Here is a 20,678-nt window from a genome sequence, read left to right on the forward strand (position 1 = left end):
GTTTTTTAACCATGCTGAGGCAAAATGTGTAAAATTTGTACAGGATTATCTGCAATAGCAAGAACTGGCACAGAGCTGCAGAGCCTGAAAGGTACCCTAAGCAGCTTAAAATCTTACTTGGGACAGACAGGAAGGAAGTATCAGAAAGTGAGAGGCAGTAAGTGAAATAACAGAGTAACTGTAAACCACTGTCTCTTTTAAGAGGAACATTTATTTAAACTATTTTCAATAAATGAAGCTTCTATGTTGTCATAGTAGTGCAGGAGAAAAGTGGATGTGGAAGTGCTGAGGTAAGTGTGGGATGTTCTTGTTATAGATCCCCAGGATAAACAAGTCTATTTGAGGAGAGTCAGGTGAATCATCTCCCTGGCCCATACTTTGCCTGCAGGTGTGCTTTGGAGGCAGAGGTGGGATGTGACAGGAAGGTGCAGATCTGCTGGTGGAAGGTCACTCTCTAATTGGCTGTAGCCCTGCAGCTTCAGTTTCATATTCTGCAGCAGCTGCTATCAAGTTCTGATCAATGTCTCTGATGGTTCTCCTGTGCTCTTTTGTACTTTTTGAAAAGGTTTTTTACCTTTGCTTATACAACATGAGTTTGCGCTGGGGGTTATTTGGGGGGGGGAGGGAGGAGATTGTACCACAATGTTCAGGCACAAACTGATGTCGTTAAACAGGTAGTTTTACATCTTGCAGTCACCTTGCTGTTTTGTGCCAGCACATGGGCTGTTTTTCGTGGAGATGGGCTTGTCCAGTCTGAACAGGCCATTTGTTGCTGCTGGGTGAGTGTCCAGTGCTGGGTGTGGCCAGGCAGGACCCTGTGAGCACCATCGGAGCTTCTCCTTGGGGAGGCGGAGAATGAGGCTATTTATTCTTAGCACTCTCAACTGCAAAATGCTTGGGCATTGATCAGCAGCGCTCCTGCCTATGGTTCCCAAGATGTGCCCGGCATAGGGAGAGGAGTCGTGGCTGCAAGGTGACGTTTCCTTTTCGGTTCTCGTTTAGGATGCGATGCCCTCTGCTAATGAGCTAATGACGAGCCTCTTGGCAGACGTGGCAGTCGCCTGTCACTGCTGCTGCTTATGAATAAGCCTGCCTGTGCAGATTCATCTGATACACACGGTTTGACTTTGTGGTCTGAAATTAGCAGGGATAAAGTCCCCTAATGTACTTGTGTTACGTAGGAACTCTGGAGGGAATTCATAAAATCCGATGAGAACAATCGCATTTGCTCTGATGCAAGCTGCCTCCAGAACAAGTCCTCTTTGTTTTGCTGCCTCCAGACAGGGCCCAGGGTACAGGCAGAGAGCTGCCCTTGCAGAAACATTGCCAGCAGGGTAAGCTTGGTTTAGACGTGGTCTCAGAGCAGTGCAGTGTCAGCAGTCAGACCTGGAGCTCTTGTAGGTCCGTATATAGTAGTAACAAAACCTCAGATGGAACTGATGCTGCTGGAGGAAGGTGGGGGCACCTGCCCTTGTGGGCTCTGGCCTGTGCTTCTAAAATCCTTCTGCCAATATTGTCTGAGGATTAACAGAGGCTGTGCCAGTGCTGCAAAGCAGGAAAATGGTTGGAAGCTTCCTGAACTGCAGCAGTGGGAGCGGTGACAGAGTAGGCTTTTTTTGTTAGTTGCTTTAAAGGATATAAGAAAAAAATGTCAGGAGGAAAAATCCCTTGCTTGCACCACGTCCTTGAAGGTTAAAGAGAAGGCGACCCAGATACAAGTCCCTCTGAAAAACATACTATCTTGCAAAGTTCAAGAGCAGGTTTGTTTTCCTTCCATGCTGTTCTGCACAAATCCTTCTGAGCAATTCCTTGTGTTTGTGCAAAGGCAATTGTGTAACTGCCAGCCTGGGACATGCTCGGGTGGGAATGGGGCTCCCATGGTCCCTGCAAACAGTCATGCTACCCCTCAGCCCTGTGCCTGGGCTTTTCAGAGGACAGGACTGGGATGAGCAGGGTGTGGGGCTGCAGAGAGGGTGTGTGGTCACTCTCCTATAGGGCCATGGCAAGGGCAGAGTGAGGGAATAATGGCAGAGCAGCACCTGAGCTGGGGAAGTGACTCAAGGGCTTTTTTTCTTCTGTTGCTGTGCCAGCAGGCTGACTTTGGAGGCAGAAGCTCTGGAGGTGTCCCTCTGGGCCAGGACTGGCAGCAGGGTGGTGACATGGCAGCCTGGTCTACATGCCCTTGTAAGAGAAAACCTCCAGCAGAATGGGGCATCTATGCCATGGGAACTGGTGCTTCTGCCTCTGCAGCAAAGTATTTACCCTTCAGGGACGAATCCTACCCTGGCTGTGTGTGCTCTGAAAGTGTCTCCCCACAGCTCTGGTCCTCAATGAGTAATCAGCTTCCCACTGGTGCTGGCTGTGCCAGCAGGGACACTGGGAAGGGGCAGCTGGGCTGGCTCCCTGAGCAGTCCTGTGGAACCTTGAGCCAGAGGCACCTCCCCAGAGCATCCCTGCAGCTGGGTGGGGGGACAGGAGCTGGGACAGCCTGTGCCATGGGAGGGACATGCTGCTCTGCGGGTGCTCAGCCTCTGCTCCTTGGAGGACAATGCTGAGCGCACGTCCCTGTTCCTCAAGGCTCCCATGTGTCTGGTCTCCTCCCTGTCCACTTCCTGATGCTTGGAGAGGACCCGCCTTTTCCTGTCAGCCCAGCCCTAGTAAGACCATCATCCAGGGTGGCTGCAACGTGCTAGGCTTGATCCCACACTGCTGGCTTTGCAGGGGCTGGGTGAGAGACAGCGAATGGTCCAGCCTGGCTGGGTCCTGATCCCAGGCTCCCACTCCTGCTTCTTCCCCAGGGCTGCCCCTGTGGGATGCTACACCAGCCCCAGGCTTGTGAAGAGCTTGCCTTATATAAATAGGTCACTTTCTAGCCCAAATCTGGGGTGTCTGCCGGGAATTATTGCCACGTGTCAGCTGGCCAGAGATTAAATACATTCCTGCAGTTGGCACCGGCTTCTCCAATGAAATGGGCTCTGCTTTGATGGCAAAGCACTGGGGACTGAGGTGGGGGCTGAGTGGGGGTCTGTGGACTTGCCAGGATGTTTTGGTAGGTGGCCTTCCTGGCACTGGGGCTGGGCAGGGCAGAAACAAGAGGCAAGGGAGAGACCCTGAACCTGCTGGAGGAGAGGGCATCTTTGTCCTTACACTGTCCCCATCCTATGCTGTTGCATCTTGCATAGCTGTTGGACTTCTTCCCCCCGGCTGGGTTCCTGCCAGTGGGGAGGGACATACAAATGTCTTTTATGAAGCAAGAACAAAATATTTCCTTGTGGCCGGGCAGTAACATCCCCAAAGGGCAGCAGCCTGATGTCATCATGCTCCCTGCACAAGGGAGAGTGGTTCACCCCATGGCCCTGGGGCTGCAAAGTGCTCAGGGCCCAGCAAGGCACAGGCCATGTCCTGCTGCTCTGAGCCTTGCTGGGGACACAGTGGCTCACAGTGTGCAGGGGTGGAGGGACCCTGTGCCCTGATGCCTCTGTGGCACCCACTGCCCCAGGGGCAGTCGGTGCTGTGTGCACCCCAGCAGCTGTGCCCTCCCTGTGTGTGACGGTGGTGAGCCCAAGTTTGTGTAACAAGACACAAGATGAACTGGTTTTAAGCTGCTTCTATGGTCATGCCATGGAGGGACTGGGGGCTGCTCTCTGTCCATCCCATGGATTAATCTGTCCTTGGCATGGGTCCTGTGAAGTCTTTTCAATTTCCCCTTGAAAAGGAAGCAGAGATGCTCCTCCAGCCCACAAGGCCAGGTTTTGCTGCTGCACCTCAGGCAACCACTCACTTTCCCTGGCTGACACGTGGAACAGGGTAAGGACATGAGAAGGGTGGTTGGGCAAGGCCAAATTGGCTTGGTTGGAGAAGTGAACCCAAGAGTGTTTCTCCTTTGTCCTGGCAGTCCTGTGGCTGGAAGGGCAGTGTGGAGAGCCTGGGCACAATGCTGCTCATTATGGTGCATTCTGTGCTCTCACTGCCAAGCACCTCACTCCTGGTTCCCCTTTTCCTTCATCCTGCTAACGCCTTCTGCCCCCACCCAAGTTTTTCACCACAGCCAGGGTGTGGCAGGGAACCTGGCTGCTGGGCTGATGGCAGAAAAAGCAGCATTCCCTTGACCAGGCTGTTACTGCAGCATGGCATTGGAGCCTGGAGAGCTGGGAAGGGGCTGTTCCAGCAGGCAGAGTGCATGAGCTGGCAAGGGGCTCATCAGGTCGGAACACGAGCAGAGCTTAACAAAGAACAGGGCACTGCTGTGTGAAAGCAAAGAGCTTGTTTTCCCAAAGCAGGGCAGGCTGGGCTGTGGGCAGCTCACTTTGCAATCTGCAGTGCCTCAATCCTTCTCACAGCATCCCTCAGTCCCCCCTCCGCTATCCCTCAACTCTCCCGACCTTCTGTCTTCTTCATTTCCAGGAAGCACAGCTGTTGGCAGGCACTGGCTGCTCCTTCCTCCGGCTGCAGGAGAGGTCTGGGCCCCAGCCAGCCCCAGCTTTGCGGAGAACAGGTTGCGCAAGGAGCCCTGCGGACATCCCGGCCATGCAGGCAGACAGAGCAGAGCGCGACCCAGAGCCACCCACCACCCCGACAGTTTCGGCTCCTCCACATGTTACACTCCACGGGGAAGTGGCTGCAAAAGACCAGCCCCTTGCTGGTGTTTTAGGCTTAGCGTGGAACATTGTGTGCCTGCAAGAGGCAGCAGCAGGGTTTGCTCCGGCCTGGCAGAGCACCTGTCCCTGCTGGGAACAGGCAGCACTGGTTTGGGGGCTTCTCCCATAAGGTAGCAGATCAAGCTGGAGGAATGAGATCTTCTGTAAGTGATGCTGGTGTGTGCAGTTGGGGGGGGTCCTATCTACAGCCTTTTAATAAGGTTTTCTAGGAAGGGAGTGTTGTCAGGACACTGGGAAATAGGGACATGCCCAAGAGATATCCCAATGCCTGGCCATCCTGCTTATGGACACCCCGAGTCCCTGTGGGACAAGATGACAGTGTTGTGCCAGGAGCTGTGGGCCCGGGGTCCTCACAGCACCTCACATGCCCTTTAACTTTTCACCCAGAGGGCTGGTGGGAGTACAATAATATTTGTATACCTAAAAGTAGAGCAATTGATCCTGCTGCTGTTTTGCAACGTGTTGACGAGAAGGCAGTACAGAATTATATAAGTGTACATGGAGCTGGCAAGTTTGTGTTCCAATCATATGAGAGCTGTTGTGCAACTCTTCCCTTCCGCAGCCCTGGAGGAAAGCAAGAGTGTGGGGGCTGCTGTGCACGCGCCGAGCCCTTCACGCTTATGGTGATCCTGGTCCCCACGGCTCTGAGGGCAAGGGATGCAAGTGGTATTATCTGAGGTCTCAAGTTCATTGTTAAAAGTCACCTGCAAATGACACAGTGGGATCCTTGCTCGTTGCCCCTCCCTGTGCAATATAAATCACCTGGCACTTGCAATTCAAAGCCGATTCCTGAGCAGCAGGAATCTACCTTGGACTCTGAATACTACCCAGATGCAGAAGGTTTTGCAGGAGTGCTTGCAGAGGAAATCCAGGCTCCTTCCTGGCTGCTATCTGGCAGAGCTGGGATGCTGTGCTGAGCAGACGGAGAGGCCAGGGTGCTGCTGCTGTGTGCGTGGGAGGTGGGTGCCTGCATCCCCCTCAGCTGCCTTTGCCTGCCAGCACAGTCTGTGCTGCAGACTTCGTGGAAACACGGTGCCGTTATTCCAGCACAAACAGCAGCTGGGCATGTGCCAGGAAGTGGCCAGGGCTCACCTGGAGTGGAGACACAGCTATGAGTGGACTCTGAGGCAGGATAAACACTGGAGCCAAACTGGGCAGGAAGTGGGCAGGCAGGGAATCCTGGCCTTGTGGGATACGGGTGATACCAAGAGTTTTCCCTCCCACAGTGCTGCTCTGTGGCTGCCCACCCCTTGCCCACCATCATTCCATGCCACACCAGGCATCTGGAAGGGACCCTGACCACACAGGAAACCCAGACCCTGAAAGGCCCTTGAAGGATTCAGCCCCAGATGCATCTCACAGTTCCCAATCAAAGCAGCTTGTTGTCGCCTTTCCAGCCCAAATGTACCCAGCTCAGCTCCCTGCAGTGATTCCTGGCACCACCACCACAGTGGGAGAGCCTGGGCAACCGCTCCCTTCTACTCCATCCTCCATCACTGTAACCAGGCTCAGCCAGAATTACCTCACCAGCAGAGCTGGGAAATGTGGGAGGCTGGGAGGGGAGCAGGCAGGGGGCTGTAGCCACTGCGAGCCTGGCTTTTATTGTATAAGCACTGGTTGCATTTGGTGGATTGTTTCTGGATGAAACTCCCCCTGTCACTGTGAGCAGGGGTCTATGGACCATTCCATCTCTGCATCCCTCTATCTCTGCATCCCACCAGGATGGCAGGGGGGAGCAGGATGGGTGAGAGGTGTCTCTGAGGTGGGCTCGGCTGCAGAAGCGTATGTACCAGCCCTGCTGGGATGCTGTAACGAGCCCCTTACCTGCCTTGGTGCTGATAGCTCTATGCTGGGCTCTCCCTGCTGGGTTTACCAGGTGGAAAATTCCTTTTATTCCTAGGACAGTATGGAGAAAGCCCTGGCTGGGGAATAAATGGGGGACAAGGTCGACGAGCTTCAGGGCTGCCACTCACTTCCCGAGGGCAGCAGAAAAAGCTCAGAGCCCTGGCAGGGACAGTGGGGCCCAAGGGAAGCTCCTGATGTCTGGGGAGCAAGGCTCACAGGGTTCTTGGGCTGCCCCGGCTAGCAGCCCAAATGGGTATTCTGGAATGGGGCGTCAAGGCAAAGAGGTGGACCGAGCTGGGGGCAGCTGTGTGTTCTTGGAGAGCTCCTGGTCTGACGGCCCCGTGCCACGGCCCAGTGCCAGGTCACCGTGACCTCTGCAGGCTCAGCACGAGGCCAGCGCCTGCCCGGTGTTCCTGTTCTGGGGGGAGCGGCGGGGAAAGTGACTGGCCCGGGGAGCTCTCCAGGTGAGGCCCCCGTGGCGCCCAGGGTGGGACTTTGGGAATTCAGTGGTGCTAGTTGGTGCGGGACTCCCAGAGGAGGGGCTGAGGGGGCACCGCTGGGACACGGAGCGGAGCGGGTGGTTTGGAGGCGAAGTGATGCGCCTGTGGCCGGCCGGGGCACGGCAGGAGCAAAGGGGCCGGGGGCGGGTGGGCGATGGGCGGGAGGCGAGAGCAGCGACCCCGGGAGCCGGCAGCGACCCGGGCAACGGCGTGATGGAGGAGGGACAGAGGACACAAACGGGCTGGCCCCGGGGAAGTGGCAGTGCCTGATGGATGCTGCCGACGGCCTGACCCGGGGGCAGGTGCCGTGGGTCGGTCCCTCAGTCGGTCCCCAGGTAACTCCGAGGATCATTCCCGTGGGTCATTCCCCTGGGTCACTCCCGAGGTCACTCTCTGGGTCAACCCCGTGGGTCACTCCCAGGGTCACTCTTGGGGGTCACTCTTGGGGGTCACTCCCGTGGATCATTCCCAGGGTCACTCCCTGGCCGGTCCCTCCGCTGTTCTGGCCGCGCTGCGCGGGCCGTTGGCGCCCCCTGCCGGCGCTCGGGGCGGGCGGGGCCGGGCGGAGCAGCAACGGCGCCGCCAGGGGGCGCGCTACGGGAGGAGGGGCGGTACCGGGAGGGGGGCGGTACCGGGAGGGGGGGCGGTACCGGGAGGGGGGGGGCGGTACCGGGAGGGGGGCGGTACCGGAAGGGGGGGCGGTACCGCGAGAGGGAGGCGGTACCGGGAGAAGGGGGCGGTACCAGACCGGGCCGGGCGGAGGGACCGGCAGGGCCGGTGCCGGTGCTGGGGCAGCCGCCGCCATGTACCGGGCCCTGTACAGCTTCCGCTCGGCGGAGCCCAACTCGCTGCCCTTCGCCGCCGGGGAGACCTTCCTGCTGCTGGAGCGCAGCAACCAGCACTGGTGGCTCGTCACCCGCGCCGGCTCCGGCGAGACGGGCTACGCGCCGGCCTCCTACCTCCAGCGGCTGCAGGTGGGCCGGGCGCGGGCGGCCGTGCCGGGGATGCCGGGGGTCCCTGCCGGTGCCGGCCCGGGGCTGTGCCGGGGGTCCTTGCCGGTGCCGGCCCGGGGCTGTGCCGGGGTGGTGCTCCGGGACGCCGCAGCGCTGCCGCTCACGGGCCCTCCTGTGTCCCCTCCGGGAGCCGCGAGCCCTCCCGGCAGGCGGGTGTGCGGTTCTTGTGGCCGTGGCTGCCCCTGCGGCGGCTTCGGCAGGCGGGGACTGTCCGGAACACCGTGTGGGGCGGGGGTCGGGAGGTTGCCGGGGGGCAGGAGACGTCTCCTGTGCCTGTCGGGTTTGGGGAGCACCACCCCCCCGGGTCCGGGATAAAGTGAGACCTTAGAGGGATCACCTGAAGGAGAAAGGCTGGATATGGGACCCTTGGGTGCCCACGGGTGAAGGTCTGCTGGGCTGTTCACTCCTGCAGAACTGGGAGAGAAAGACAGGGAAATGCCCAAGTGATGCCTGAGGAGATGATGAGGGGGATCCTCCCACCCGGAGTATACATGACTGCAGATACCCCGGCATCTCCTGTCCAGCAGCCCTGTTGGTCTAAGTCAGAAGTGGCCATCTCTGTGCTGTCTGTTCAGCCCCAGGGGCTCCATGTGTGTGGCCACTCCCACGCGGATGGGGTAGTGAAGGGGTGACCATCCTTCCACCAGCACACCACGACACCCATAGCATGCCCATGCCATCCTGGGGGCTGGGAGAGACCACGGCAGCTGCTTGTGATGGCAGCACTTACAGCCAAGTCGGTGATGCCAGGAATTACAGAAGGTCCAAGCACCTGCTGCAGCCCCAGCTGGGGTCAGAGGAGGGAGAGCACCTTTCAGCTCCTGAGGCATCAGCCCTTTGCCCAAGCAGATGTCATGGGGGAAAGAGGTTGTTTACAGCATGTACAGTGCAGGGGGGGTGTTTGGTGGAGACTTCTGAAAGACAACATGGCTTCTGAAGTTAGAATAGGCCTTTCATGTAAAGCTAATTCATGGGGGTTTTATACTCTCAGGGGATAGCTGTGGGAACTGGATGCTGAAGACTCTTTACATCAGTGAGTGGGTAACTGCACAGAAATGCACGTGAATGTTACAGATGGGCCTTTTGGAGTCTGTCTGGATATGGTGACAAAACCTTTTATTTCAGTGCGCTGCTGCTGCTGCTCCTTCAGATGCCATTGAATTTCTGATTAGCAGTAACTCAGGCTGTAAGTACGTGTGGGTGTGGGCTTTGCAGAACACTCCAGTGAGCATTATCTGGGGAGCGTGTGTTTGTCAGGGCAATGCCAGGTCTCTCTGATGGCCTCTTGATCTGTCCATCCTGTGAGGCTGTGGCTCTTCTGCAGCCTGGTAGGATGGCCTGACAGGAGGGACATCTTGTGTATCAATAAGCCCTTAAGCTATTTACAGGAGCTATTTAGTTACAGAGCAAAGACCTTATGAACTGCTAGATTTTAAAACCCCAGTCTGCTCATGAGTTTTCTCTCTGCAGTTTCCTGCTTCATTTACTTGTGGCATGACGTCTTCTCACTGCTGTGGGTGCAGGAGCCTTCTCTTGGGCTGCTTGCTTGCACCAGTTTTTCTTGCAGGTACCTCACCAGTAAATGTTTCAGAATCTTACAGGAAAAGCATTTCTTCACTGACTTTACATTTGTCTCTCATGTATTTTGCTATAGCCTTAGCACAGCTTGCAGCCTGCCAGGCTGGCTCCTGACAGGCTCTTAGCAATGCACTGAAAGTAAAGCAGCATTGCTGGTGGCTTCATGAGCATTCTCCTCTAGTTCAGGTGTAACTTTCCCAAATGCTCTTAGACCTTGTAGCAGGAAACCAAAGTTTCCTTGCATCTTCTCATCTATGTTTTGGCCATTAAATTTCCAGCACCTGAACTTGCCTAATGATGTGTAAGGCAACAAGATCTAATTTGCTGCTCTGCAGTTGCGCTCTGTGTCTGTAGCTGACTTTCTGCTGTTGCATTCTGCCAGCTCTGAAGAGCTGATGTGAAGTCAAAACCTGGTTTTATTCACAGCAGAAGACATCTGCTCACCAGAAGTGCATGAAACTGCTCAATGGCAAGGATGAGTGCATACAGTATGTCACCCAGTTTTGGTTTAGTAAAGGCACTGAGACTAATTAGTGAAAGCGTTTTGGGAAGCAATTAACACTGCCCCAATCACAACAGGGATAAAACAACGGCTAATGATTAGTGTTAGTGTGCTTAGCAGGGAGAGAGAGTGGCCAACAGGAGTCACCATTGTAAAGGTAAGCTTGGGCTTCCTTAATAGTGCAGTCAGGTGAGCAGCAGATTGCAGAACAGCCACAGCTCCTCGCAGCAGCCCGCTGATGGGATGCTCACAGGGGGGCTTGGACTGCTCTTGCTGTGTGCTATTAGGAGCATTAACTTTCTTCTCAGCTCCCCTTGAGTTTCAGGGGTTTCTTGCTCAGCTTTCGTAGATACGGGAAAGTCATGCCTTGTCTTCTCTAGAGGAAAAACAGCTCCTAGTAATTTTTTTAAGATTTTTCTTGGCTAATGTCTTTTTGCAGAATTTTTTACTGAAATCTTTGTGGTTCAGTGTTGCTGTTAAAAGAGGGTTAGTTGTATGGTGGGGAAAAAAACCCCATCAACAAATCCTTCTTAGAAATGCCCCTAAAAAACAAGTTAGGGCTTAGCCAGAGCACCAGAAGGTGCAGATGATGTGAAGTTAATTTGAGTCAATTAGAAACATCCAACTTCAACTGATACTCCTGCTGATTTTACTCTTCTGTAGTTCCGTTTTTGGCTCTGTTGTGGGTTATTAAGAGTCGTTTCAAACCGGAGTGCCTTTCTGGGTGGGGGAGATGCTTAGGTCATCAAGCAGCAACAGGGAAGGATTGGGCTGTGCTGCTGAACAGGGGCAGCTTGTGAACCACAAGCAGAGTGAGCTGCTTGTCCAAACACTGGCCTCATGTGTGGCTGAGCCCCAGCTCTGCACACCCATGGCAGAGATGTTGGATGGTGGCACAGGCATGACAGTGCCCAGCAAAGCCATGAACTTGGGAGCTGGTGGTGCTGGTGCTTAGACAGGTGAAAATATGTACCCAGCACTGTGCTAACTGGTGACAGCACGTAGGGTAATTGCCTCCAGCCACTGACAGAGCAGGAGACGTGCTAATACCTAATGCCAGGTGAATACTGCTGCAGCAGAGCTGTCAGCACCAGTGCCAGGGCTTCCCATTGAATGGAAAGGTGCCTGTCAGCACAAGGTTGGTCTTTTGTCTCCAGCTGTGTGCTGATGCTGAAGTGATGTATGAGTGGCAGGAAAATGTAAGGTCAGAATGGAGCTTAGGGTGTCCTCTGGAGGAGTCACACAGTCACTCCAGAAGAGAGGCCTTTCAAAGCTTTATGTGAAGCTGTAAAAGATTCAATTTGAAAAGCTTCCTTAGGAGCAGAAGGTTCACTCAGTGTCAGGAAGGGACAAATGCTGAGCCTAGTAAATAATAAGGGTCCTTCTTTTGGGTTAAATATTGCTCATATGTTGCTGTCATGACATGACATGAGGTTTTGTAACAGGAGTGTGGAATTATTCAAGCTTTGGATGTAGCACAGCAGCACAAGGAGCACAAAGTGAGCGGCTCTCCTGGGAGGATGCTGAACTATGAGTGACACTTGGCCTGCCAGGACAGCTGATCTGCTCTGCTCCTGGTGGGACAGGGGCATGGTGATTTGCTCCTGCTGTGCCACCCACGTGTGGGAACAGCAATCTGCCTTGGCCCTCGGCCTCACCAGGCACCACAACTGCTCTCGCCGTGTGCCGTGTCTGCACTGACCCAGGCTGAATTCCCTGTCAATGGAAGTGTTAACATTGTGTGCCAAGGAGGGGAGTGGCAGCTGTAAAATGCTGTATTGGTAAATGTCAGGGGTGCAAAAATAAGTGCTAAGTTGCAGGGGGATGTTTCCTGCTGAAGTGGGAATGGTTTAGCATGGTGGCTGCTCCATGGCTTTATAAAGCCATTAGGAAATAGCTTTGAAATGACTATTAATAACCTTTTCAAAATTACTTGAACTTTATTTGGAGTACCTGAAAAACTGTTTGCAATGTGAGTTTTGATTCTCTGCTCATGCTTTCACATTGTACTCTGGAGGAGCAAGAAAAGGTCTGTCTGGGTGGAAATATGTGTGGTGATGGCCAGGAAGGTTTGGTCTGCCTGGTGAGAAAATGGAGTCAAGCAGAGTATAACAAGCATTTTGAAGATTCCTCGGATTGCTGTTTGCTGTATCTTTTTTTGCAAGAATAAACAGGCATGTGATAAAAATAAGAGACTGCTTTGTGCAGCCTAGCAACAACTTCAGATTCTCCTGCAGCATGAGGGAGTGCTCAGTGGCAGAGTACAGGTAGTCCTGGCCAGGCAGGCGCAGGAGTGGTGTGTCACCTCCCAAGCTGCAAAGAGAAGAGAGATTTCTGCAAAGGAGTGAAATCTGAGCATTCTGTTTTCCCCAAATCTTTCTGTCCTTGTTTGTGTTTATCCAGGTTCAGGACTGGAATTGTGTGGTGCAGAGTGAGGTCATGTAGGAGCTGCCTTTGCTTGCAGACCAGGGCATGCAAGGGCTCAAAAGAATGTCTGGCAGCTCCTGCCCAGTCCTCCAAGCCTGATCCCACCCAGTCCTGTGGTCCAGCCATAGCCCAAGCTGTCTCTGCTCTTATCAGCCCCACTCTCAGTTAATTCAGTTCATTGGCTTGCTGGAAAATTCTGTTTCTGATGGGGTTGCTTCTCTGCCAGCACAGCACGTGCATTGGTTTGGTGATGGAGCAGCACGTGCCAAGGCTGGTGCCGTGTAGGAGCACTGTGGCAGTGGTGAGCTGTGGCAGCTCAGGTGCTGTCAAACCTTCCACACTGGCATGGAGACAGGGATGGTTGTGGAGCATGGAGTTAGAACCACAGAACAGTTTGGGTTGGGAGGGACTTTAAAGATCATCTAGTTGTAATCCCCGAGTTGGTTGTACGGTGTCAATCATAGTCACAGAATTGTTAGGGTTGGAAGGGAGCTCTGGGGATCATCCAGTCTAACCCTCCTGCAGGGTCACCCAAAGCAGGTGACACGGAATGCGTCCAGATGTGTCTTGAATGTCGTCAGAGAGGGAGACTCTACAACCTTCCTGGGCAGGTTGTTCCAGTGCTATCAAATCAAATCATGAGACGTTCTGAATGATGGCAAATCTCCAGTCACTGTAAACTGAGCTTTGGCAATTGTGCTTTGCTGCCAGAGTTTTTTGCTCCATCTACATAAAATCAGGCTTTAAACCTGGTGCTCCTGACCCCTGGCTCTTGCTGAGCCTGGACAGAAGTGATGATTGTACAGACTGTTGTGTGGACCATCCCCTGTGCTGGAGCCTGCAGCGTTATTTGTCATCTGCTGCAGATTTGATGGAGCTTTCAATGGGCGTGAGGGCTTAATCGCAGTACTCACACAGATCCTGAGTAAGTGCTTAGGCTAAAAATAAAGTTTTATTTTGGAGAATAAGCAGCTGGTAGCGCTTTACAGCTGAGGCTGCATTTCTTGAGACATGCAAGAAAGTGAAAGAATGAAGCGTTTTTCTCTGGGCTCTCACCATAGCAGAGATGCTATCATGTCAGAGCTGCTAATGCTTTGAGATGAAGTTTTATTCTTGAGACTAAATTACACAGTCAGGGGAATTATAACCATTTCTAATTACTGTAGCTAAAGACTTGATATTTTAGCCAGAAGTTCTACAATCTTTCATGGTCCAGAATGATTAAAGTAGGATCTATGGTGATGATCTTTAGCCTTGGCTGTGAAGACATGTTCTCACATTTACTCCAATTAAAAATAATTAGGCTTTTTGATATCAGATAAAATTTACCTCTGTGACCTGGACGCCCATGTGTGAGCAGCATTGGTGGTGTGGGCAGCTGTGCCATGGGTGGAGTGACTGGTGGATGCATGGATGGTTTCAGTGGGTTTGCTGGGGGCTGGAAACATTAAACCTGTTTCAGGATGGAAATCTGTGAAGGCTGCCTTGGTCAGACATGAACAGGCAGTAGGAAGATGTGTGAAAGTCCACACAGGCTCTTGAGTGATGTGGCTGTGGCTCTGTTTGCCTTGGAGGAAGGGCAAGGTGAGGGGGCAGAGTGGAAAGAAGAAATGGGCCATTTTCTCTTTGGCCTTTGGAGAGGCGCTTGCCCAGAGCACACGGATGCACTCTGGTTCCTGGCTTCCCCTGGGATTTCTGTGTTTGTTGGGTCATTTGCACCCTTGCTTTCTAGTGCCACGTTTGCCATGAGCCTTTTGCCATGTTGCACAGGTGATCACCTGGTGTTATCTTGCAATTTTACTGATCAAATCTGTGATGATGAGGGTTTTTTTGGCTGCCTGCTGTATGGTTTTTGAATGCTTTCCGTCAGAAGACAGCTAGACTTTCTTCCCTGGTTTACATCTGGATGATGATCAGCTTCTAGTTAAAAGGGGAAGAACTGCCAGTTTTGAATTAGGAACATCCTGCTGTGTTTGTACTTGTACACCTCTTCTCACAATCCCACTCTTGTGTTTCCTGTTAGGATTTCCAGCATCCTGTCAGGTGAACTCTTATTAGGGAAAAAATAACCCAAAACAAACAAACAACCCCCCAAACCAACCAACCGAAAACAAAACAGAGAAGAGATTTGTATTGAAACCAATAAACCAGAAAGTTTATGGAAATTAATTTTCTTGTGATTGTGGATCTGTGTGAAGTACAGAGAGAGCAAGACTGAAGAGCAGGCAGGAATTCACGTTGCTTGTCCTTGGAAAAAAATGTGCTGTGTTAGTGATGATGGGAGAACAATGTGAAGAGTCCTCGTCCTTGCAAGAGAAGAGTAATCTCCGTGCTTGGAACAGCCTGTACATTGGAAAGGCTTTGACAAAAGCAGACTGTATTATGATCACTGGCTGGCCTAAGATCCCTTGCAAGGCCTGAGGCATATTAATGCCCATGAGGAAGGTCAAATCCCATGGTGTAAAGTAGGTATTTACATTTGTCAGTGGGTGAAACTTGGAAAACAGCTGAAGCTTTCTGCTGACGTTGTTAGGAGAGCTTTGGTTCTAGAACAGCAGCAGTCTCCTTTTTCTTCCTTTCCTTGTGTAGTTTAGATATATATATAAACAAACAGAATTTATAAGAGCGTCCCAGATTTACTCCCTTGTGAAGGATTTAAACCTTGTCATTCCCAGACAGGATTATGTATTCAGCATATGAGCTGTCAGTCTGGGCCCTGGAAGAAGGACAAATTCCAGAAGGGGTTTATAAGGAGGGAAGTGCAAGCAGCTTTAGTATGGAACTAAACCTTAGATAGTCTGCAAGAAGATTGGACTCACAGATACTAAAGTCCCATGTGGCCAATGCTATAACCAAAATTTTATAAGCCGCAGGTTCTAATAGAGCCCTGTGTGCAGAAAATTTTAAATTAAAATGCATGTGCATTGTATTTCTTCCAGGGACACCACCTTAAATTGAGGCTTTCATCTTGGCCATGGCAGTAACAGCTGGCTCAGTGTATTTCACTGAAGAGGGGTATTTATGTATTACTTGCAAGGGCTGTGAGGGCTGGCAGTGTTTGCTGTTGTATTGGGGGTTGAGCTGGTCCTGCTGGGCTGGTGGTCGCTGCCTCCTGTAGCTGCTTTTGCTGCATGAACTTCTCGTGGGAAGGAGGTCCCATTTCCAGGACTGGCACTCTCTGCAGAGAGACACGAGTGCTGGCACTGCTGGAGGACCCCAGTTTGTGCTTTTTCTGTGTGTTGGCATCTGGAGCTGCAAAATGCTCGTTGCATTTGAAGGAAAAATTCTTGTTTGAAATGGCAGTCCACTGGAAATTCTTTCTGTGGACTCTGACTGCCCTCATTGCCTCAGGTCTGAGTCACAGCAGGAATTGTGTCCTGGTCCTGCTTCTAGAGGAGCATCGCTTTGCTTCCTCAGCCAGTGGCTCACAAATGAAGTTTTGACCTTTACAGGAGGGTCTTGTCAAATCTAATTTGTCTTGGCTTTTATCACATGGCAAACCGTTTGATTTTTAAAAAAAGAGTTTTGAAGCTTGTCATGTGAGAAGTGGAACAGAGAACACAATTCATGACTGCATCTGTTTGTCTCTGCTCCCTTTAGCCCCCCATCCCATTCTTGCCACAGGGATATCGAGTACTATCCTGAGGAAAGCTCTGTCCATACTGGGAGGGAAATAGTTGTACCAAAGACAAGACCCACCCTCTTGCAGCAGGAGAGAGGGGTCAGCTTCATGTGAGCTATTCTGTGCTCATGCCCTGCGATGCAAAACTTGTGTGGCAGAGCTGTTCCTTTCCTTTCCCTTCCAAGGGAGCAAAGAGCTGATCTTGTGCCCTTCTAGCAGGAGGCTCAGGCGAGAAGGGGAAGTGAAATTTCGTTGATGTGTGCTTTTCAGGGTGAGGTGGGAAGTTCATGCGTTTGTTTTTCCTGGTTATTTGCTCGCCTGTTGAAGTTTTGTGTAGAAGAAGTTGCCACTCCCTCCTTGGAAGCTGCTTGCTTCTTGATTAGTGAGTTGCCAAGCCTGTCCTTCCTTGTGTCCATCTGGAGCATGGAAGGGACAGTGTCACCCAGCTGCGAGTGTAGTGAGCCCATTCCTCTGACTCAGGCTGCTGTTCGTGCCAGTGGGATGTGCTTGTGGATAGGGATCTGTTTGCTGTTGTGCTGGTGGGGTCCCATCTCTGCTGTTTGGTCCCTTTTCCATGCTCAGTCTGGGGTGGTGTGCGTGAAGGGAGTCTGCGAGGTGTTGATTTTTGTGTCACATGTTCCTGTGATCTGGAAATGCCACCATAGGCTGATATTTTAGCTTGTTCAGCTGCTCAAGAGTTATAATTAAAAATAAAAAAAGTAAATCAAGCTGTTGGACTAGGCATGCTAGATAATTCTAGGCTGTGGGTCGTTTCTTGCTAAATCGCCGGTTCCAAGTTCAGATTAGATCACTTCTCAGTAATAGCTATTAATTATTTCTTGGGTTTTTTACTAGTACAAGTGGGGACAGTGCCTGGTGATATGGAAACCTGAGGGCAGGCCCCTGCTCCAAACCTTCTTTTATATTGAATAAAAACAAAGGGTTGAGGGAGAAGATGAGGCAAGAGCTGCAAAAATAGACACTTGCCCACAAGGAGGCGGGAGTTGTCTGGAAGATGGGATGATGTCTTGATGAAAAGGTCTTGAGTGCCTGCCCATGTGGTCTGTGCCTGGAGCCACATGTCTACAGCCGCTGGGGTGGCCGGGGTGATGTTTCACACTGTTCCTGCTTCTGCTCCACTGTCCTTGGGCCCTCTGGCCAAGCTCAGCCTCTGAGTTTCATCCTCTTTCTCTGGAGGTGGGAATAAAGCCTTGCTGGACCACAGAGATGCCTTTCACCCCTCATGTGGGGGATGGAAGTGGTGGTGGGTGGGTTTTCAGGGTGGAGGACCCTCTGCCAGTCGAGTTCAGTGCGTGTGCTGGGATGGTTGCGCGGAGAACCAGGGCAGCTCCTGTGAAAACCAGATGGCTGCCTGAAGAGATCAGGCTGAAGCTCTTCACTGAGCAGTCAAATGCAAACCTCCATGGCCTCTCAATCTGATGTGATTACAATTCCTTTTTGTGTAAACTCAGTGAATTCTGTGCTTTTCCAGGCTGCATGAAGATCCCCTTTTTCCTTCTCCTGAGGAAAGGATGTGTGTTTGTAGGCAGATGGAGTGGGACACCATCGTTTTAACATTGAGTTGCTCTCAAAAGACCTGCCAGAAGGCAGGTCTGTGGTCCCTTTCCCTTCAGGCTTAGTCTTAGTCTTAGCTGTCACTGGGGAATGTTTGGGGAGAAGGTAAAGTATCAGGGAAACCCAGATTTCAGCATGCTGAAAGAATAATATCATGGAAACTCAGCACCTCAAGTAAGAATGGTAACCATAAAAATTCATTACCTTCTTATCGCAGGAGCTTAGGGATTTTCCTGAGCCTGGCCGAGTCAGTGTTTGTAGCTGAAGACTTTTTCCATTTAACATCAAAAAACCAACATCCCTTGGAGTGCTGAGTTCTATGTAATGAAGTTTTTGTCCCAGAATCACTTTTGTTGACCTAAACTGTAAAATGTATCCCCTTTAGTTTTTTTTCTTGAATTGATTTCATGTGTCTGTCTTCCATTAGGTTGATAATAAGAGATAGCAGCAGCATTGAAATAATTGTGCAGTCATTATCAAGGGACTTGCACAATATAATTCTTTATACCAGGGATGGAAAGAAACCCCTCCAGCATCTAGTTCTGTGAAGCATCATCTTGTCTGTGGTCTTGGGCTGCCTTAGAAGCATTGCCTGGTGATGTGGGGCAGCATCTGAGCCTTCATATGCATGAACACATGGTAACTGTCTTTATTCCCAAGCTCTTATTCAGAAGCTTGAGATCTCAAAATTGGATCAAGCTTTGGTCACTATTAGTGGCTGAACAAAATAATTCTTCTGACAAAACCACTGTGGGCAATGTTTGGTCTTGTGTAACTCTTTAGATGTGAAGGACCACCCAAACCCCTCACAGCTGGGCTGGGGGGAGTTAGAAGTGGTGAGGAGTGATCAGCTCTGACCTGTAAGAGTTTAGAGGGATGGAGGAGAGACAGCTTGCACATGGGTTGTGCAAACCACGCAGCTTGAGGGTTTCTGTCACCCCTTCCTTGCTGTCAGGCAGCTTCCACCACCTTCTCTGCCTTGTGCACTGGAAGGGCCTGTGGAGGGGCCACCAGATGGGTCACGGGGAGGTGAACTGAGACCTGGCCATCTCCTTCCCTGCAGTATTTGTCCCACTTGATATAGGCTGGGAATATTTCCTGAAATTCAGTCATTTGCTCTCGCTGGTGCCCCTGAGTGAGGTGGATGCTGACACAGGTGAATGTGGCACGTGAAGAAGTGGATGGAAGAAATCGATCCTCTAATGAGCAGTGGGAGCTGGGAGTAAGTTTTGCACATGGGAAATGAACAGTCCAACAAATGCAGGTTTTTTGTTCACTGCCTTGGGAAGTGTGGAAAACAGGATTATGGCTGCCTGCAGCACAATGTCCTAAGAGGACATTCCCTTCCTGTCCCCATTTCTTCATGGTTTCTGGGGAGCCTGTGACACGCTAAGCTATGAAAGGAGATGGGATTGTAAGTTGCAGCTAAAGCAGAGGTTGTTTTCCCCCTGCAGTCAGTGTGGGACGCTAAAGAATTGCTTTACTTCTATAACACCTCTTACCTTCTTACAGGTTAAATGTCAGCACATCCAGCTGAACCCTTTAACCTTTTTTTAGGATAAAAAAGCCCACTAAACAAACCCCAGAATTTGTTTGTTAACTGAATCTGGAGATAGCAGCAAGTTAGCCTCATTCCTCTGATAAACAGAGCTAAACTTGTAATTCTCAAGGTACTTTTGTAGGTCAATGGAAACTGTCAGTCTGTCGAAGTTTTGCACCACAGAAAAATCATGTTCCCGTGTCTGTGAGTCAAAAAGCAGCTGTAGGGTCTTTAGTTCATAAGTTTCTGGGGTTTATTTTGGCTTATGCTCTGTCTTTATGATCACACATGTAATACTGCTAAGGCACTGCTGTAGATTGCAGTGGTATCTTCATTTAATTTGGAGTATGAATTAGCATGAGGTTTATCATTGTCCCAGTAAAGCTCGATTGCACTGACTCCCTGGATTTGGTGAGTGTCAGGGTGCTGATTGCTTCAGCAGAAACATCCACTTTACCAGGAATAAATGTGCTTTCAGGAGCAGCTCTCAGCTAACAAGGACATTGGTATACTTGGGTATTTTGTCAATGGCCAGTTAGCGTGATCTCCTTCTTGACAGCACAGCCTGTCTGGAGTATTCCAGCCCCCCTGACACCCCTTCCCTTGCTGCCCAGCACCTGCACCATCAATGGTCTTTAAATGGCTTACTATAATTAGCTGGCACACCTAACTTTGTGTAAACCTTGTGTATACCTCTGATAAGCCAAAAGCATGAATAACATCTCCTGTTTGATAACGCTACTCTAAAGGTGTCAAAATATATTGCTACCAAAATCCATGGCAGGGGAGTGAGGGAGACATCTGTTTTCTTTCAGGTGTTCCTTCTTGCCTTGGCTTTACTGTGGCCCGCCTGAAAGCAAATAAGCACTTGAGGGTTATCTTCTACTGGTGGCCTGGCTGTCACACTTCTTGTTTAAATCCCTTAGTGAGTGTTTTGTACCCAACTTTAAGTCATAAAGGCAACCAGAGTCTGGACATGCTGTTCTGCTTGAATGGAAGACTTGTTTGGGATTCCCATGTTGGGAAATACCTGCCTTGCACAGGGAAGCTGTGTTTCCTCCACACTGGTGGGCACTGGTCTGTACATCCTGAAAATGTTGGGAAGAGGGTGGTTGGGTATCCTGGGGTTTCCTAATACTGATACTTCTAATCATAGAATCATAGAATCGATTGGGTTGGAAAATACCTCCAAGATCATTAAGTCCAACCCTTGGTCCAACCCCAGCCCGTTTACCAGATCATGGCACTCAGTGCCACATCAAATCTCAGCTTAAAACCTTCCAGGGATGGTGAATCCACCACCTCTCTGGGCAGGCCATTCCAATGCCTGAGCACTCTCTCTGTAAAGAATTTTTTTCTGATCTCCAACTCAAATTTGCCCTGTCAGAGCTTGAGCCCGTGCCCCCTTGTCCTATTGC

At 51.3% G+C, this 20,678-nt stretch overlaps 1 protein-coding gene across 4 annotated transcripts in view; it reads left to right on the top strand.

Moving 5' to 3' along the window:
- Nucleotides 1-6,944: 6,944 nt before the first annotated feature.
- Nucleotides 6,945-20,678, top strand: part of NCKIPSD (NCK interacting protein with SH3 domain) — a 51,252-nt gene continuing 37,518 nt past the window's right edge. For 2 of the 4 annotated variants that reach the window (XM_071550852.1, XM_071550853.1), the window contains exon 1: nucleotides 7,725-7,977. In XM_071550852.1, the coding sequence (XP_071406953.1) occupies nucleotides 7,807-7,977 (171 nt within the window). In that variant the 5' untranslated portion in view covers nucleotides 7,725-7,806. Of the gene's footprint in view, nucleotides 6,968-7,724; nucleotides 7,978-9,179; nucleotides 9,203-20,678 lie in introns of those variants that run through there. The other 2 variants (XM_071550854.1, XM_071550855.1) reach the window with 2 other exon arrangements.

Source organism: Pithys albifrons, chromosome 3 (assembly GCF_047495875.1).
Source record: "Pithys albifrons albifrons isolate INPA30051 chromosome 3, PitAlb_v1, whole genome shotgun sequence".
NCBI lineage: Eukaryota > Metazoa > Chordata > Aves > Passeriformes > Thamnophilidae > Pithys > Pithys albifrons.